The sequence below is a fragment of the Mugil cephalus genome, chromosome 4, assembly GCF_022458985.1.
Source record: "Mugil cephalus isolate CIBA_MC_2020 chromosome 4, CIBA_Mcephalus_1.1, whole genome shotgun sequence".
NCBI lineage: Eukaryota > Metazoa > Chordata > Actinopteri > Mugiliformes > Mugilidae > Mugil > Mugil cephalus.
This window is the reverse complement of record NC_061773.1, coordinates 6359288-6379631: the sequence shown is the minus strand read 5'-3', so window position 1 is coordinate 6379631 and position 20344 is coordinate 6359288. Positions and strand designations below refer to the sequence as shown.

The 20344-nt window shown below is 41.6% G+C and overlaps 1 protein-coding gene across 2 annotated transcripts in view; it reads left to right on the top strand.

The window, feature by feature from the left end:
• Positions 1-985: 985 nt before the first annotated feature.
• Positions 986-20344, top strand: part of kcnb1 (potassium voltage-gated channel, Shab-related subfamily, member 1) — a 27937-nt gene continuing 8578 nt past the window's right edge. Inside the window, exons 1-2 of one of the 2 annotated variants that reach the window (XM_047584031.1) lie at positions 986-1188; positions 3419-4073. In XM_047584031.1, the coding sequence (XP_047439987.1) occupies positions 3474-4073 (600 nt within the window). In that variant the 5' untranslated portion in view covers positions 986-1188; positions 3419-3473. The other variant, XM_047584029.1, reaches the window with a different exon arrangement.

The window sequence follows — 20344 nt, the reverse complement described above, 5'->3', positions numbered from 1 at the left end:
CATTGTTAAAGATTAAAGTAGTGGTGGCCCCTTATGACAAAAAAACAAGATTTTTCTCTTCTCATCTTCCGCTACCACTTATCCTCACTAGGGTGGGGGGTTTCTGGAGCCTATCCTAGCTGGCATCAGGCGAGAGGCGGGGTACACCCTGGACAGGTCTCCAGCCTATCGCAGGGCTAACACAGAGACAGACAACCATTCACACTCACATTCACACCTAGGGTCGATTTAGATTCACCAATTAGCCTAACGAGCATGTGTCTGGAGGTGGGAGGAAGCCGGAGTACCTGGAGAAAACCCACAGACACAGGGAGAACATGCAAACTCCACCCAGAAAGGCCCGAGCTGGACTCGAATTCGGACCTTATCGCTGGGAGGCATCAGCGCTAACCACCGTACCAAAATACGTGTTTTTTTTTTGTTTGTTTGTTTTTTTTGAAAAAGTAAATAAAATAAAAATCAAGATGCAATGTGTCATATTTAATGTTCTCTCATCCTCTAACGTCTATTAAATGACTGATTGGTAGAGGTCACATTAAACAATATTGCATCAAAAAGATCCAGAAATTTCAGTATATTACAAATCCACCAATCGTTGCCAAATGTCCGTGCTGCCCTCCAGCCTTAAACAATGGACTGCGGAACATACAGTACCTTTATACGAAACACGTGGAACTGACTTTATTTACTACTGGCTAGGACAGTTAACGGCTGCATTGATATGCAGAAAGGTTACTTCTGCTTTGGATACCTAACCTTTTCCTGAAAATGTGCTTCTCATTTCTTACCTCTTAGTATTAAAATGCAGGGCTTATCGTATTATAAGATTATACATTAGTGAATTAGTTCTTGGAAAACCATCTGAATGCAGCGGTGCGCAAACCTATATCCCAAAATTAAGGAGTACTCGTATAAGTTGTTATTAGAGGATCATTTAATTTTTTTTTTTTTAATGAACCCGCTGTCTTGATTTGCATGTTGTTGGCTTCAGATCACATAGGCCAGTGTGATTATGTGCAGTTATCGTGCGTTACAGCCCGACCTACGCACAGCGGTCTCCTGTTACAGCGATGCGTCAGGACGCGGCGCTGAAGGAGTTAAACAGATGTGGAAGAGAGCGCCGAGCTGCCATGGATCCACCTTCACGGAGATGCGGCGCCTCCTCACACAGCTGACTGGGAAACACAGGTAGTCTGTCCGAACAGGCGCTCGGCATACTTGTTGATCTTCGGGCGAAATGCGGAGCAGGAATCCGGCGGCTAGGCAGTGTAGACCGTGCTGAACATCTCTCTGCCATGTCGGAGGCAGAGGAGGGGGACATGGATTGGGTTAGACCCTGGCAATAGTAAACCAATAACAGCGCCTCCTTTTCTTTTCTTCTTCTTCTTTTTTTTTTTTAAATGCTACTGATTCATCTGCGTTTGTGGCAGCGGATTGATTGTTCACAGAGCGGTGCGTGCTGGTTTGATTCAGTGCAGGATGACAACAACTCACTACGGTATTTTTAAGCTCATTTCCTTCTCAGGACTTTGAATCAGATACAACCTTTCGATTGTGATAGCTTATCAGTGGCATGTAATAACACTCTGCATTCAAGCTGCACCAATATGGAGCAGGCGGTCTTTGAAAAACACGAGAAATGCTTAACGATGGAGGATTTGCATTCTCTATAGGTTACTCCATTGTACATGTTTAAACATCAGCTTATTAGCACAATGTGCGGAGCAGTGCAGTGTGTTCACAGGAAGAAGGATGTTTATTTGTGATCTGTTATGCTAAACGGATTCATGGAAGCCTTGACTTGGATAAAACAGGAGGGTGGAGGCTCTTCACATTCATTTCCTTTTAGTGTTTCCTGCAGCTTGTTAAAGCCAACACTTGTGCGTGTTCAGTTATACACTGTGACAATCTTTATTTTGCATGCACATGCTAATCTGTGTTGTCCCACGGCCTAATTGGGTTTGTGAAGTATTACAAACTTCGTGTGACTATTATCAGTTATCACATCAGCAGGCCTGATGTGGGGGTTTCTGTGCTCTTATACAAATCTAAATACAATAGTATGTGCACCTTGCACCAAATCAGAGGTTGTAAATGATACATAAAATGTTGGCCTCTTTGTGAGGAGCTCTAATCTAGGCTTCTCGTCACTTAGCCTGTCTCAGCATTTCCCCCAAGGGAGCTCACCGTGATTCAGGGAGTGAGCAGCGCTTCCTGGTGTTTCAGCACCACTGGACTGGACAGCGTTCACTCCGTACCATATTCATCACTCTGGTGGGATGAACAACACTGCATGGGCATCATATGAGCAGCCAGAAATCCTGGGGTGACAAAAATACAGAAGAAAAAGAAGAAATGTGGAGAGCTTGGGCTTTATTTTCCCCTCATGATTGAGTGCTGCCATGTTAGACATCCTGGAGAAACAGTGTATGATATGGAGGACATGTCTCCAAAAATGAAGTCGGCACATTTGAAAGTTTTAAGAACTTGTGATATTTCAACAAGGTCTTTCCTAAATACCTGCTTCAGTTGGGACCATTTGTTATGGATCCCAAATATTTCCCTTTTAAACCAATAATAGAAATGCATGACTCTGCTGACTGGCTTCAGGCATGACTCATCTTGCAGGGAATGTTTAGTATTGGTTTCGGAAAGAATTTAAAACAAATTCAGAGGAGATTATGCCATGGATGAAGTGATGAAATTAAATCCAGAGATAACAAATAAATGTCACCCGTTAAGCTCCTGTTTTTGTCTCAGCAACAGACCTGAGTGCATTTTAAAGCAGATTTGTAAGTTGTGGGTAATAGTTTTTTAATGAGGCTTTTCTCAGCACCTGGTTTGATGATAGCAATGCAATAATAAGCCAGGCTTCGGTTTCTTGCCTTGTTAATATGTGTGAGTCATCTCAATAACCTCCATCTGTTCGCCAAAGATAGGTTTATTGTTGATTCGGAAAAGGATAAAAAAAAAAAAATCAAACTGTATAAAGCTATAAATAGAACTACCGATATATGATAATACGATATGCATTGGAAATGCATAGAAAAATTCAGTATAAAGCAGGGGTTTCCTGTGTTTTTGAATTTTTTCAATTGTTTCATTTGAAGGATTGATACAAGTCTGAAATGATACAAGCATCAAGCATTTTACAAGAGACAACCACAGTAACCACAACCACAAGAAAAACCACGGATTAGTTCATGCAATATAAATTACTGTAGTGTCTTTCTTGGAGCATCTTTTGATCTGTCAGGTTGTTAGACACCTTCTAGGGTCATGACACTCCACTGGGAACCCCTGCCCTGGGGCCACAGCCATAACCATATTAGTTTGAGATGCATGTGGTCCCTCATGTCACTTGATATGAGAAACCTCATAATACTGATGACGTGTTTTTGTTTCATGATTCTTTTAGATACAACAATGAATGAAAAGAAGATCAACTGTAGTCCATAACCCTGGCTGTGTACATGCTTCCTCAACCGAAAGTCATCATGGAGAAGTCGTTGGCAGAGTTAAATAAAGCTGGCTCCAGGTCAACATCGTCACTGCCACCTGAACCGGTGGACATCATTCGCAGCAAGTCGTGTTTCCGCAGAGTCAGGCTGAATGTTGGGGGTCTCCCACATGAAGTCTTGTGGCGAACGTTAGACAGGCTCCCACGAACGCGCTTGGGAAAGTTAAGAGATTGCAACTCCCACGACTCCCTGATGGAAGTGTGCGACGACTACAACCTGGAGGAGAACGAGTACTTTTTTGACCGACATCCGGGGGCGTTCACGTCAATTCTGAACTTCTACCGCACGGGCAAGCTGCACATGATGGAGGAGATGTGCGCCCTGTCGTTTAGTCAAGAGCTCGACTACTGGGGCATCGACGAGATCTACTTGGAGTCGTGTTGCCAGGCCAGGTACCACCAGAAAAAGGAGCAGATGAACGAGGAGCTCAAAAGAGAGGCCGACAATTTAAAAGACAGGGAGGGAGAAGAATTTGACAACACTTGCTGTGCCGAGAAACGAAAGAAGCTCTGGGATCTCCTGGAAAAGCCCAGCTCATCTGTTGCAGCAAAGGTAATTGAGACGGGATGTTGGGTGTGAGTGTATGGTTGATTTAAACGATCATCTTCTGACATGATCGTAATATGTGTGGGCCAAGAGATACAACTTCTGTTAGTCTGTTAGTTTGTCAACCACTTTGGTCCAGTGGCTTAAACTTCCGACTTCTCCACAACTACTGGAGGAAGCATGTTGTAAACAGTAACGAACCCCTTAGGATAAATTGTTCCAATCCCTGTTGATCTCCAACATTTGATACCAGAATTTCCGGATGAATTGCCCCCGTCGAACCATATATACTATCTATATTTTTCTGCTCTGTTTGTTTTTGTGGGTTGCAAATTTCAGATATTTGGGGTGTGAAATGCAGGAGAGGGTTACCTTGGCAACCAGAGCCTGGAATGTCTACATTCTACAAAACCAAAGTGGCAGCTACGAAGCGTTGGCTGTCAAGCAAATTACTTCATATACAGGGAATTAGTCTTGTGCTATACGTGTATTTAATCTTCACTGAGAGAGCAACCATAGATTGTTTGCACACAAAAATATCACCTTTGTGTGACTAGAACTCCAATTTTGCATCCATAAAATTGACGCTTTTTAAAGGCCATTTACAGTTGCACAAGATTGGCCAATTAGGACAACTCACGAAACTGGTTTTGATTTTTACTTATGTTGTGAATGCTTCAAGCATGGGGAGGAACGAGGTTAGAGAGAACCTGTCAACATGATTTATTAGTACGGGATATGTGTGCGCTATTATCCATTTGTGCCATTAGTGTTACTCAAGAGCAGGGAAGAAAACGTCTTAACAGTCAGATAAGTTTAGCAACAGGAAAATAAAATGAAAATGGCTGTGCGGATAGATGGACTGCACATAAGATTCATCATCTGTCTAATGCTCCTAATATCAACCCCAGTGTTAGGTGTTTACTGTACCCACAAAACAGACTTTCGAATACGCACAGATTTAAATGCACAGATGTGTGCTTAGACTGGCCATACATCAATGTATTATTTTAGTGTCACATAGTTTCTAACACTCTCAACCTAAAATACATTTCTGACTCTTGAAGTAATTTCTTCGCATTATTCTCCGCATTCTGTTAGCTGTTGTCTGTGACAGCGACACTCATCATTCTCAGACAATTGGATTTGAGAGCCTTCGCAGAAGGCTGGGATATTGAATTATATCTCGGTGTGGACGTAAACAAAGAAGTCAGAAATAATTTAGAACCATTGGAATCATTCAGATAAATCAGTGCATGTGAAAAGACGACTTTGACATGACATTATTGTACAACTAGCACATTAGAAAAGGTTAGTTGCTGCGCTTAGCTTAAGATTAAGTCTGAGAAGGCAGCCAAGTCATACTGAGCAGCCAGGGTATGCACAGTATGCGGTCGGGGCATACTGCTCAAACACTTTATTAGCAAAGAATATATAAAAAATCATTTGACAGCACAGCAGCTGTTAGAATTAAAACACCTTTTGGCTGTTAATATTATGCAGTATTTGGTTGAATGGGCACGTAGCCCTGCATTTTGTTTGTAACAGCCATCTGTTGAATAATTATGCCCCTCACTCTAGTGCACATTGTTTCTTTATCTGAAGGCTGCATCTGCCGACTCCCATCAGCTGTGCTCATGTTTAGTCGCTGCAAAAGCTATATTTGACCCCCTTACAGAGAGCCACACCTGCCTCTGCAACCTGGGAGTCCGCATCAGCACTAAAGACGAGCAACCTTTGATCGCGCTCTTCTAGGATGGACTGGAGCAATCAAAGAGGAGGCTGTCTCTTTCCACTGCCGTGTTAGGGGAAGAGCCAGAGCTTGTTTGGTGTGCGGGAAATGGAAATGTAACTATTAGCAATTTGCGCTGGCGTGATGCTTTGCAGCGGGGATTTGTGAGAACTGTCCGCTCTCGGCCACAAAAGGGCTGAGACGAGTGCTGCCAGTCTGTCAGTGAATTGTCTTCTTCATAGGAATCGGAGAGACGCAAAATCAATGATCATTGTGTTAGAGCTAAGAAAGTGCTGTAGCCTACAAAAAGCAGATGTCCGCCCTGATTCAACCACACGTTTGCTGCGTCCATTATCACACCCTGATAAATGCAGTTCATCAAAATATCTGTGGCGAAGCGTTTTGAAGCGCTTGACCCAGATGGATACGCCACTTCACTTAGAATAATGACACAGCAGATTATTCATTGTGCTTCCTGCAGATCTATAGCTCTAGATATCTTCCCACTGATAAGTATGTCCATTAAAAAGTGTTTAGCCACGCCGTTAATTCGAATCATCTCTTGGTTTGGCATCATTAGAATAGAGGAGAGGATAGTGTGCCAGAGAAAAACCTCGACATCACAGGTCGCAGAGTTTATTAATTCCTAATTAGCTTAAAAGGGCAACGTGAAACCACAGACCTAGCTGATAAAAGCACTGGTGGGGTGTGATGCATTGTCTTGGGTATTTTCTTAATAGACTGGGGCAAACTGTGGGCTAGTTGAGTGGTCCAGCTTCAACCACAAACTGTCCCGGTGTTGGCTCATCAACCGTACTCTCCTATCCTGGGTCGGAGATGGGAAGGCATGTGCAACAGCCCATAAACAGTTGATGAATGGTAGAAATGAGCACAAAACAAGTGGTAACCAAGCAACAAAAGTACAATTTTATCATTATTGAAGGAGTGTCTATAGAACATTAGAGTAGGTCTATTTGTAGGTCTGTGTCTGTGTGTATGTGTGTGTAATTGCACGTCTGCTCAGTTCCTGTCTGCACAAAGCAACACTAGAAGGTGGATAACAGCTGTGATATTTCTCAAGATGTTCAGGGAAAAGGAGCGTGCCTGCGTTCTTTCTTCCCCGCCGTCGTCCCTGTCTTCCTCTTTTCCATTCGCTGCCTCATATCTCTCCTTCCTGCCTTTTCTTCAGGCTCCTCTGCTATACCTCTGACTAAATGTCAGGGAAATGTCACATTAATTATTCTCCAGGAGACTCTGGGCCCAATTTGAAGCTTCCCTCTCTCTGTTTACATACTTTGGAAGCCATGGCATTGTCTGTCTCTTGCTCAAATCAGATTTGAGTCATCGTGAAATAAGATTGTGTCTGACCGCTAGGAAAGCAGCTCCAAACAGTCAGGTGGGCACCAAGAAAAGCCTTTCCACCTGCTGTGGCATTCATGTAACATCACCTAAAAGTTGGGTTTATGCCTTTAATAACACCAAAGTACTGTGTTATTGGATTATGAGAATGAGTTTTCATTAATATTAGATTCTGTTGGATGCTTATATGAGACATGGAATTCAGTGTTATCAAGGGGTCGGCTATAAAACGATTTAAAGAAGAAACTGAAGCTCAAACAAATATCTCTGTCATTTTTGTCCTTCATGCACCTAGAGACAGAGAATTAACAGTGCCTACTCCGTCAGTGGGTATTGTGTATCAGATGGCACGCAACAAATTTCAATTACGCTCCTCTCATGTCACACTTAAGATGAGATATAAACGTGATTTGGCTATGGTCCTACTCATAAGTCAGTCTGGAACAGAATCTGTGACATGAAGCAACCACGCTAGAATTTATCACTGTTTCTGAGAGCTGGGAAGTCACAACTAGTCAGATGATGTATGGGAAGTCATAAAAAATGAGACATATTTGTGGGCTGGATCCTCCAGTGTCTGAATCCTTAGAGTGAATAGCTTATAAAGGACCAACATCTTCTTTTTTTATATATAAATATTTTTTTTTAATTTTATTCTATTAATTAGTTTGCAGGTTTTGAGCATTTGTGCATTCTTCAGTATCTATTTTCGGTGTCTTTGAGGCTAGATCGCCTCATTTGGGAAGGACACACAGGTTCAGCCCAACCTTCAGTTCTATTTTAAGAGCCCTAAGTAGTTTTTAACAGCTATGAGATTTAGCTTAGAAAAGCATTAGGACATCATCTGACAAGATTTTGTAGTCTGTCTTTGTTGCTTTCCATTGCTTTGTACTGTAGATGCCACATTGTTATATGTTCCAGTGCAACCCACCTAGCAGTCTAACTCGTGGAATGGGTTTCCATGACTGAGCAGATGCATCCAAACCATACATCACCAAGTGCAATGCAAAGTGTTGGATGCAGTGTTGTAAAGTACCACCACTGGACTCTAGAGCAGTGGAGACGTTCTCTGAAGTGACAAATCACACGTCTCCATCTGATGGATGAATCTGGGTTTGGTGGTTGCCAGGAAAACAGTACTTGTCTGACTGCATTGTGCCAAGTTTGGTGGAGGGGGGATTATGGTGTAGGGTTGTTTTTCAGGAGTTGGGCTTAGCCCCTTAGTTCTAGTGAAAGGAACTCTGAGTGCTTCAGCATACCAAGAGATTTTGGACAATTTCATGCTCCCAACTTTGTGGGAATAATTTGGGGATGTACCCCTTCCTGTTCCAACATGACTGTGCACCAGTGCACAGAGCAAGGACCATAAAGACATGGATGAGAGAGTTTGGTGTGGAAAAACTTGACTCCTGGTCTCAACCCAGCAGAAAAAGCTTTAGGAAGAATTAGATGAAGGCTGTGAGCCAGGCCTTCTCAGCCAACATCAGTGTCTGACCTCACTAATGAACTTCTGGAAGAATGGTCAAAAGTTCCATAAACACACTCCTTAACGTTGTGGAAAGCCTTCCCAGAAGAGTTGAAGCTGTTGTAGCTGTAAAGGGTGGTGACGTCATATTAAACCCTATGGATTAAGAATCGGATGTCACTTAAGTTCATAGGCAGATGACCATGATGATCTTTCTGCCAATTTCAGTTTTATTTAATTTTTTGTGTCTAAATGGAAATACTTAGTGAAAAATACAAGAGTTAATCAGCCTTACCTTGTGAATATTCATCCTTTGCAGTTTATTTATCTAGTACATGAAACATAACCATCTTAATGGCAGTACTTCGTACGGAATAGTACGTTTATGTGAGGCAAAAGCAAAGGAACTTATATATGGAGTACAAAGCACATTCCTAATCTCGTGCATCCTCACAACCATTTCAGGGACTGCTAATGAATATTTTAAGGCACACTGTCAAGTATTTGTTATCCAACTTAGTGGAGATGGTGCTTCATTATCTGCTTTAATGTTGCTGCGATTTAATCATATCATCATTGTAAGATTATCATCATAACATAATGCGTCGATGAAGTAGCTGCAGGTGTACTTTTTAGTATAGATGTGTCTCAAAGACCACAGAGAAAGAGAAGGCAAATATCAAGTCATATTTGTCTCCAGCAAGAAGCTGTGGCTTGACCACGCAGTACTGAACTCATCAATTGTGCGATAGGAGATTAGGGGAAATAACATATCAGGGTTTCCCAGGTTATTTGTCCGGGTTGTATGGGTTTGTGCGGTGCAGAGATGTAAGCTAGGATCATATGCACTTGAAGACTGAGTGCCCCAGCGATTGCTTTCATGCTGGTTGCTCTCTCCGCCTGTCACACCGTCTCCTTTTCAACAGCAGTGCCTCTTATTGTCTCTTGTTACTTGCCCCGAAGTCTGATTAAAAAGCAGCTTTAAACCCTCTACTGCAACCTCTGAAGGTTAAAGTTAAAATAAACCATATATGTTATTTGGCCCACATTAGGTTTTTGCCCGTAATAGCTTTATTGAAGAGGGAGAGCTAAGGGAATTGATTATCCACCCTCACTTTTGAACGATTTTGTTGTCATGATTATGCAAACTCAGATGCACACACACCAAAATTTGCCAAGTGTGCAGTTTCTAACGCAGTGAAATACAATCTGTGGAGTTAATAATGGAGTTAAATGTATAAATAACTCACTGTCTCCTCTACTGTCTCTTACTCTATACCCCCACCCCTGTTACACATGCACTCACAGCCAGCCTTCTCAGGCACAGACTGAAAGGCTCAAAAGATTAATGCTGACATCCAGACTGAAATTGTCTTTAAATTAATACAGTTATTAGCATTACTTACCTTCCTAATGTATGTGTCAACATGTATTAATGAAGTATTGTGACAGTAAAATTACTTACACATCCTACTCACCTACATTAAAGGCTTAAGGACTAAAGTGTAGGAGTGAGAGCTGCTGGTTTTAGACTCAGTGAACCATTTTGGAAAAACAAAACAAAACCATATTTTTGGACTAATTTAGAATTCTTAAGTGTCCAAGAAACTTTTGAGCCAGAGAGTGGCATAACTTTAAGCCAGATGGACGATGGAACACAGAGGACTTGTATCTGCTGAGAAATTATGCCGATGATCTTTTAATGCAGGACGATGGCTCCCTTCCTTATTCTGCATCCTCAGTGCCAAAGTCATTTGCATATCTCAGTCAACAACAGTTTGGAGTTTCAGAAAATCCAGTTTTAAAAATCACATCAACGACGCTTCTGCTCATTTAAAGAGAAGAGTCTATCAACTTTGTTGGAGAACAAAATATCAATAATAAATAAATTTGCCCGTTACTTTGATTGAATTGACAAGAACATATTTGTTGGATATTGTGTCTTGAACTTGAATTTCCAGCTTGGTCATTCTGAGTAAGTGGGACATGCTGGAGACACAACACAGTATTATGGTGTCTCTGTTCACAAATAGTTGCCTATTCATTTGTGAAATAATGCACAGGTAGCAGTACATTGCGCTGCGTTGCTCTGACTACTAAGTGAACAAATGGATGAGTCAAATGCAAAGAAAGAATTTCTCTGTTTGAGATCTGTACAGTAAAATCAGCCACAACATAATGACCAAAGACAGTCAATAACAATGTTCTGCTGGGAAATGTTTGGACCTAGACCAGACCAGACATCCCCACCCCATAGCAATGACACTCCTTGATGGCAGCAGACATCCCCAGCAGGATGCAGACACACACACACACAAAAACACAAGAACAGCAAAAGGCATTGACCTGGCCTCCAAATTCACAGATTCATAGATCCCGAACTGATCAAGTATCTGTGGGATGATCCACAGAGGCCCCTCCCCTCAACCCATAGGACCCAAAGACCCCCACTAACAACATCCTGTTACCAGACACCACAGGACACCTTCAGAAGACCCATGTCCATTCTCTGATGAGTCACAACTGTTTTGGAGACACAAGGAGACCTTCACAATATTTGGTCATAATGTTATGACTGACTGGTGAATTACTTATTGTATAATAGTAACTATTATTGTGTAGTGTGTCTTTAGTGTGGAGAGGGTGTTCGTTGCATGTGGATTATTTTTTAATAAAAAGGGTACATACATTCATTATATCTCATTATAAGCATAAAATTATTTTATTCTACAGAGTAACTCCACAAAATCATAGCAATTGAATGAAATATAATAACATCCACAATCCTGGGAACCCTACTTGAAATGAAACAATATTTCTTCAATTAAAATGAAACTCTAATTGTCATTACGAAGTTCAAGTCAACACTGTTCTTTCCAAAGTGAGTTTCGTGACATCAGGACACCGCAGTTAAGCCCAAAGATAACTCTGTGATCCATTAATCTTGCGTCATGGTACAGGGCCCTGGAGTTGCGTTTCAGTCACCTGATACACATGAGTAAATTTTACGCACCTTTCACACCAATTTTAGTCCCCTCCAACCTGATTTGGAGTTGGAATTGGCATTTGATACATTATGGACAAATTATGCGATACTATTTGGGGCGATATGACCAAGAACAGCGAAGATGGTAATCATTCATGTTATGGATCTAATTTTTATAGTTGTTACTGGTGAACAGGCATTTTGTAAAGGGTTTGGGATCATGCGGTAGCTGTTTTAGCAGTGTGTTACATATTTTATGTTCATTCACTGGTGACTTGCAGAGGTCTGAAGTTGTAAAGCTTGAGCTGTTGTTGGTGAGTGCTTTATAAGTCATGTCATGCATTTTGTAGCAGATTTGTAGCGTCATCTCGTCTTTTTTAGGCTTGCTCTGAGGTGCAGCTTCGCTCTGTTACACTGCAACAGAATAGTTTTAGTGATGTTGGTTTGCTCTATTTCTAATTGGAGGATTTATTTCAGTGGATATTTTCTGTTTGTTTGGACAAAAATGAATACATTGTGTAGTGGTGGTCATCAGAGCAGCAATCCTACATCTAATGCAAAACCCCTTAGCTGTGCTCCAGTTGCATCACTGGTGCATTCAGCGGTTGTAGATGACGAGGGATGGGAGGTAGAGTCAGAGTTGTGCACTGCTACTGCAAAGCAACTTCCATTGTTCATTCAGTTTGAAGTTGAGCTGTTATGTGAGCACTGAGTGAAAGACACTAAGACTTCAGTGTCCCCAAGAGGAGGGAAGCTTGAGGGCCAAAGGCTGTAAGAACTGGAAGAAAGAGACAAAGGGATCTGGAGAGACAGTAAACATGAAAGAGAAAATAACATGAGACATGTAGGCTGCATGTGAGCCAGGCAAATGGAACACGAAGAAGCTGCTTTATGACTACAGGAAAAAAAAATAAATAAATCCAATCTAGAGCTTGAAAATAGCTGAATATCTTCTTTTAGCCTGTGGTAAGAACACATCAAATTATGGCTTATCAGTGTGTGGCATTCGGCAAATTTACGTTTCCTATAGAATCAATGTGCATCATAGGATTGTATCTGTGAGGCTTCGCATGACAGCAAGAACTGTCTCTTTCATATTTCCCTCATTTAACATTACAAACAATAAATCCTTATTTAATTACTGAGGTCCAGTTAGCCTTCTAGTCTTTAGGCCTTCACATCACACAGAGAGTATTTCTGTTATATAAAACATCTTTACGTAAGTAAACTTTGACAGATATCTGGTATTTTAGTATTTCATTCAGATTATGTTTGCTGTGTTTAGTTAAGAATACCAAATTGAACTTTATAATAAGACCTTAATCTGCTTCTAGGCACATTAAAGACAGTGAAACTTACTAGAACATAGAAAATGTCCAGAACATTTACTCCATTTAATCATTGTAAGATTCAATAACATCACTATCATTGGACTACTTTGCACAAGCTAGGATTCTCTGAGCTCACTGCTAATTTGCGGGAAACCCTTACATAATCAGTTTCACGGAGATTGTTTGCCAGTGGAGTTTTTGGTTTCCCTCGGACGAGATTAAATTCTAATGGCTGAGGCTCATATGCGGGACACTCATCCACATTCCCGGAGGTGAAGAGAACAAAAGGTTCTGTTTTGTATCTGGCTTCTGGTATGAGCAAAGAAAAAACAAATCTTATCTATTGATTTCCATCTCGGGGTACCCTGTTTGCAGAAAAAAAAACACCAATCTGGGACACAGATGCTCTTGGGAAAACACACGTATGATTAAAATAATAATTAGGACAATGTGAAGGAAAGAACAATGTTTTTTTGTGTCCTTAATGTGATTTATACAATAAGGCTAATACAATGTGTTAGGTGTTCTTTCCTTTGTGGAAAAAGGGAGTGCACACCACTGTGGTGTATCATATGTTTTTTTAAAGAGATGGTCCTTTCAGTTTTTCAGCTGGAGAGAAGAAGAGGTCATTCACTGAAATGCTGCCTCACTCATAGAACTAAAACCGTGCTGTATAAATCTGTGAGAGTGATTAACACTGAACCACTGCTGAACTGCTGAACCACATGACGTGGTCACGCACCGTTCAAGTCAGAGCTGGAAAGCAGTAAAGGAAAAGATGCATGCGAAGTTCCCAGAAATAAAATCCAAGACTAAATTTAAATTTGTTTGGTTTTACTTCAGTCGTTCACACAAAACTCTTAATTGATAAGTTGCTTAATAGTGCCAAGTGACAGAATGAGTACCGAGAATATTACCAGCAAATGGTAAAAGATGGACATAGCCACCAGGTCTGGAAGGACATGGAAATAGCTAGTGATAATGATCACTGGCTGCCGAAACTCAGTCAGCCATTCAAATGATGAACTAGTCATTATGACGCTAGTGAGTAAATTCGTTTCCTTTGAAAATAATTTCCTAATTCCATGTTAGCTTTCAAGGATGGCTATGTTTGGGTGTGTCCCTGGCTTCATTGACGTGTCTGGACTGGAGGGACTGACACAAAGTTCTTGGGTCCTTAATCAGATCCACGCCTCGCTCGTCCCCAGCTCCTCCCTCTCAATAAAATACAAGCACCTTTGTCTGTAAGGAAGGTTAAAAAAAGCAGGAAACTCAGATACTTAGGTCAACCTAAAACTGGGTGACGTGACTGTGGCTATAGGTCCGTCTTTTACATGGAGGTATTCCTACAGATATCCTGGCATGTCACAGTTGGTTCATATGGATCCACCATGTCATGATATGTCATGTGTAGATCCCCATTCAATCCACTGTTCAACGAAGTAGAACAGTTAGTTACTTCCGTTGGTTACCTGGGGCAAGGAGAGAAAGTACCATTGCTGACTGACTGACCGAGACTGACAGTGCGTAGAAGACGATAAACCCGCTGGGAGTGACTGAGTGAGGAGGTATCTATAATTACAAGATTATGAAAGATTTAATTAAAGGAGGAAAAGGAAGGCATGTCTGTGAAACGGTGATTTTAAGTAGAGGTGCTGAGCCTAGGCTAGCAAGTGACAACTGAAAAGTGGCTCTGACACAGTCGAACAGCTGATTTGCATCATGATAAGCAAATAGGGAACGCAAAGAAGTGGGTCAAAGTGAATGCATAGTATTTACACTATATACAGAATACGTACTCTGATCCTCCACTCCTCACAAGCCCACTTCTCCAGAGTTGATTCCCATGAAAGCTGAGATGGTCTGAGCAGCCGTAACAGTAGCAAGTGTTTGCTGCCACGTGAGCAAAGTATAGCTGTACAGTGTGTAGGGTACTGTCAGTTCCATATGGATACACTGCACGTTGCATCAAGTACAGCTTGTCATGCGCCTTATGTATCAGCACAGCTCAAAGTTGTTCATCTGAACTAGCTCAAAAGCTCCATTCTGCAGCATACTGCGTTATGTCTTTCCTGCCACCCAGTATGAGCGTAAAAAGTGAGGTATATATCGTGACATTTAATGTGTCCCATGGTATGACTGGTCTATAACTGCTGGCATCTGTTAGCCAGGGCACCAGAGAGAGGCCATGTCTTCATTACCTTGGTAAAAGTTATTTGATATATGAGTCTCTGCACGTCACATCCAATCCTCAACGTCTATACATGCGCACAGAACAACAGTTCTTATAAATCAGGAGCCACAGGAAGCTGCTCCGCTTGCTGTAGCTGTTGCTGCTTTGTTCGTCGTGGATTTTACTTCTCTGTTCTGTCTGCGCGGAAAGGTTGGGTGGATGACTTTGAAGAAAGTGAGAAGGCCAGATAGAAATCCACTAAGGTGAAGGGGAGACATTCATCAAGCCAGTGGCTGATTGTTAGGGTATGGAGAGAGCACTTGACTGCTGGTGTGAGAAGCCTTTCACCTTGATCAGCAATTTCACCAGCGCATTCGACTATTTTCAGGTTTCAACATGTAAACCGAACAAAGGCGCACACACGTTATCACCCGCAAATCATAAACACATCGCCACCACGGTGGGATTTTTTTTTTTTAAGTGTAGCCTGTCATCAGGAGTTACTTATGTCTTTTTTTAAATTGAAATTGACTGTCTGATAAACGCTTAATCCACACAGTGATTATTCGATCAAAGCAACTGCAGCTGTGTAGGCATGACAGACCTGTCATGCTTTACCAGAGTGCATGTGGAGTATAAGTAGTTTTTAAGTTTAGACAAGCTGTTATGCTTTTTGTTTTTACACACACACACACACACACACACACACACACACATACATATATATGCAGGAAACAGATAATTAGAGAAAATGTTACCATATCATACTCATTATTAAATACTAATTATGTAAAATAGAAACCTAGATTTAAGTACTACCAGACTTAAATGTTTATGTACTGTACCAGATGGCTTGTACATATATAGAAAGAAGTCTTGATTATATATTAAAGCAATATATTGTTCATTTTGTGGTCAGTTTTGCTACACCAGTATCTAGGCCGACAGCTACATGTTGGATCCTTGTTATACCTAATGGTATTTTAGGAGTATAGGAAAAAAACTGATGACACATCCTGCACTCATTGGCGTAAACTAATATTGCATCCAATTAAATGATTTCTCAAATTTTTGTGACCCTCTTTAACCTTGAGTCTTTCCTTCACCGGCAGCACTGCTGGATTTCTGATTTCTGGGGCAGTGTTGCTCTATTTTTAAAGGAGGCATTGTAATATGCGAAAACAAAGCGCTCTCTTCTAGCTGTGTCACAGGGACATAATAAGCGCTAGTATCTCCAACATCAAAGAAATTCAAACCTTCGCTTTTGAGAAAAATTGCATCTGGCACTGCATAAATGCATAGCAACTGTAACTAAGGGAGGGTGGGTCGATTATCTTCATGTAAGCTAATTTACATTATTATAACACAGAGCCACATGTACTGTGTGCAGCAGTAATTGGATCATGGAATGTTCATTGTGGATACCCCGGTGCTCCATGCTCTCTTGCATGTGTCACATGCTGACATTATGAACTGATACTAAATTGTAGGACACAACAGGGGCTGTTTTAAACGCAGAAATCGCATGCTTATAGCTCGCTGTCCAATTACCAAATCCTAAAAGATTTGCATGTTAATTTGAGTGTAACTCTCAAAGGGATTAACATCGCTGAGGCTGAATGGCCACTGAGCAGAACTCTCTCCAACTGTGAAATATGCAGATATGCTGTTAGTAAGTTGAATATCTGCAGTTAGCATGTGTTTGAGTGCGGGATTAAGAGCAACCTCGCCTTTATTGCTCTTTCCCCGTGAAAAGAATCACATGACGTTCACGTCTTTCAGTCCAGCTCACGTGCCTCTCGTCTTTGTTTCTCTGATTTTTAACGTGTTTATGCTCCGCCCGTCTCTCTCCTTCCGCAGCCATTACTAAAATGTTTAAAAGTTCACTGTCACTATCACCATGGCAACTGTCATTTCTGTGAGACTTGCAGCTGCCTTCTATTCAGGCGTCATTGTTGATTGACTGTGTGTGCAGCGTCTTTCTCTCTCCGCATCTCTCTGCGTTTCAAATCAATTTTTGCTTTTCTTGTGTTTACCTTTTCCCAGTGCTGATGTCTGCAGAGTAAAACCACGATTTCTGTCCTGAATAAATGATCATGGATTGCAAGACCGGGTGAACTAGTAGAAGCAATATCCACGAATGATGTTATCATCTTTATGTTTAAATCGTTGCTAAAGATAAATTATGTTGCTGCTTTTGTAATGGCCAACAGGAATACATTACAACGTTCAAGGATTATCTTTTATTTCCTCAATCTAGATGTGATTCTTCACAACACTGATCAATGTACCTTCCAATCTCCCTCCAATTCTCATAAATGCTGCCCTCTCAAAGCTACAATTCCTGATGCAAACAGCTTCCTTCGGTGCACCAAACCAGACCGTATACTGTTTCTATTTATACAACCACCATGGACCAGTCAGAGTTTAAATATAGATGCTGAGTCTGGATTCTCTTCTTCATCTGAAATGCATGAATAATTGAGAGGGAGAGGAGATGAGGTGGGATTCATTCAGGAGATGGATGGTACAGGCATAGATTTCCTATGTACATTAGTGGTTTACTGAATGGGGTTGTGGTGCACTTTGTGCATGCAAGCATGGCACGAGTTAGGGGAAAGTTTGATGAAGCCCCTCCTCAGAAATGACTTGCTACATACAGTTGCACAGAATTACTAAATTATAAAAACGTAGAAATACAAAAAAGCCAAGATAAGAAAGTCTAAAGAATCAGTTCCCAACACAATATTTCATGTGGAATGTACTCAATAAAAATGTACAGATGATGCAGCCAAAGAGTCTGTGCAAATCAATTAAATTTAATATAATTAAGTCTAAACATTGTTTACATCACGGTAATTTGGTAATAAACTCTTAACTATCACATGATATTGACCATCTATGAAATGCATATAATAACTAGAAGTGCAGTAGCTTTAATGTCCTAAAGAAGCAAGGTCATGATCATGGAGCCACATGCTGCATCCCCCAAGATGAGGCCAGAGGTACAAGTTATTCATTTTGCCAAGTTGTGGGAGGTTAAGATAAACGAGGCTCCGCTGTTCAAAGTTAAGAAGTGATGTCGGGTGGAGAGATTACAGCTGAGCCTCGTTGTGCGTGCGTGTGTGTGTGTGTGCATTTCAAGCTATCATGCTGGGGGAAATGTGGAAGACACAGTCTCCTCCCGTCTCCATGGAAACCCCGTCTCTTTCACAGGCAGAGAGGCAGAGCCAGTCTACATTCAGAATCAGGGGTGTGATTTAGTCCACATTATTTAACACTCACGCTATTACTCGCATGCTATTGACCGTTGACAGTAACATGTCGGAGGAGGTGAAGAGCAATAGTGTGTTCATGCGAAAACATCTGCAAATGAGGGTACTGCCTTGCAGAGTCCTTTAAGACTCCCTCTTTCTCTTTTCAAATAATGATGGTGGCTATTAATTTGGTTTCAGTAATGGGGGCACGGTGCCATGGGCTAATATTAGCCAAGTGAACTGACAACCTATGCTGAAATTCAAAAAGCCACCTGACACACATAAGAGAAAAACCAGCAGAGACTGGAGCAGTACAGATTCAGTACAGTTCAAAGCAGGGTGAGCTCTGAATCAGGTACAAATGGGCGATACCAGGAATGAAAGGGGGGAGGGAGGGTGAGACAGAGAAGGAGACTCTGTCAGACTTGCTTTTCACAAGAAGGTCCACGTAGCCACCTCCTGTCGAGCTTCAAGGGAGTTGTCATGGTGACAGTGGCTGGCAGTCGAGGCCGGGAGAGTGCTGCACGGTATCCCTGTGGCCTCCGGTGTGGCTCAGGGGATGATGGGAAAGCAAGTCAGCTGTCAGTGGGTCTTGGAAATCGAGCGAATCCTGGATTTACTCAACCGAAAATAGATACACCTTTGCAAAAAAGAAAAAAAAAAAAAAACAACTCTTCGGTCAACACCTATTTAAGTGTTAAAAGTTTTAGAGCAGGTTCCCCGGGTGAGCACAGGTGACGCTAACAGAAAACTCAACTGGACTGGGACTCACAGGAACAGGAGCTCCCACTGTTGAAGCACAGCTGTGTGTCTCTTGCATCTGCTGCCGCTAATGAGGAAAGTGCTGCTCAGAGCACTGGGAGCCTGGGAGTTCCTGAGCTCTTGGGATGCCACCAGACTTAATGCAGTGTCAGAATACCAACCCAAGCTGCACCTAACCAAATAAACAGCCCCATGTCAACCTGACTTAACCACCCCTAAGAGTGCAGGAAGATTTAAAGGGGCACTATGTTACTGCTGATGGAAAAATAACATGATGTTCCTCTTACAAAACAAACATTTGACCTCTTAGCAATAATTAACACTCTGGTTTGGAGCGTAATACTCATCATTTTGACATGATTTTAGTATTTTCCAGGATATTGTTTGGATCTTCGCAACTTGGTTGAACTCAGGCTCAAATCTCTCGTCAGTTTTATTTCCAGCCAGGAGCAAGCCTCTATTTTTTAGTTCAAACGCTCTTCTGAGATCAGCAGACAGAAAGATCCTGTGATGAGTTGGTGAATACAGGTTTTTAGCAGTTAAACAGACTCATAGTTCATTGGTGAAGGCAAAATAGAAGCAAAAAGAAGGTGACAAATTGACTTATACACTGAGTATGCCAGAATTATTTTAAATTCATTTATTTATATTCTGCACATTAGGTCATGTGACTAGCCTCGATGACCAGAAAAACTAAATCCTTACTCACATTTGCACCACTGATTTTATAATAAGATTTATAAATGTTACTCGGTTTACTCAAGTCTATATCTATACATAAAAACTGCAAAGTTCAGCGCTCTGTCCCCGTTGGGTAAGTGCCCAGATGAGCAGACCTGACCCCGACAAAACTGGTGTAGCAAAAAGAAAATTAATCACAGTTGTTGGGGCAGAGCCAACATAAAACCAGGCCACTGTGTCTGAGTGAGCTGGTGCCGGAGCAAACGGAAGGCGCAGTCAGAAATAATTGTAAATGAATGAGGTAACCCCTTTCCTGAGCCTTGTATGTGTACACCCCTGGAGGGAGGAACATGTTGTGGTGTACGCATATATGAGCCAGTATTCCCTCTGAGCTGAATGTCACATCTGAAAGGTTATTCCACTCTCCCACTCGTATGTTTGGGTTTGAGTTTTGAGAGCATCCTTCACACCAGTTGTGTCTGGAACGTCTCCTCCTACTGCCTAATGAGGACTGCTGTCACCTTGTCCTGA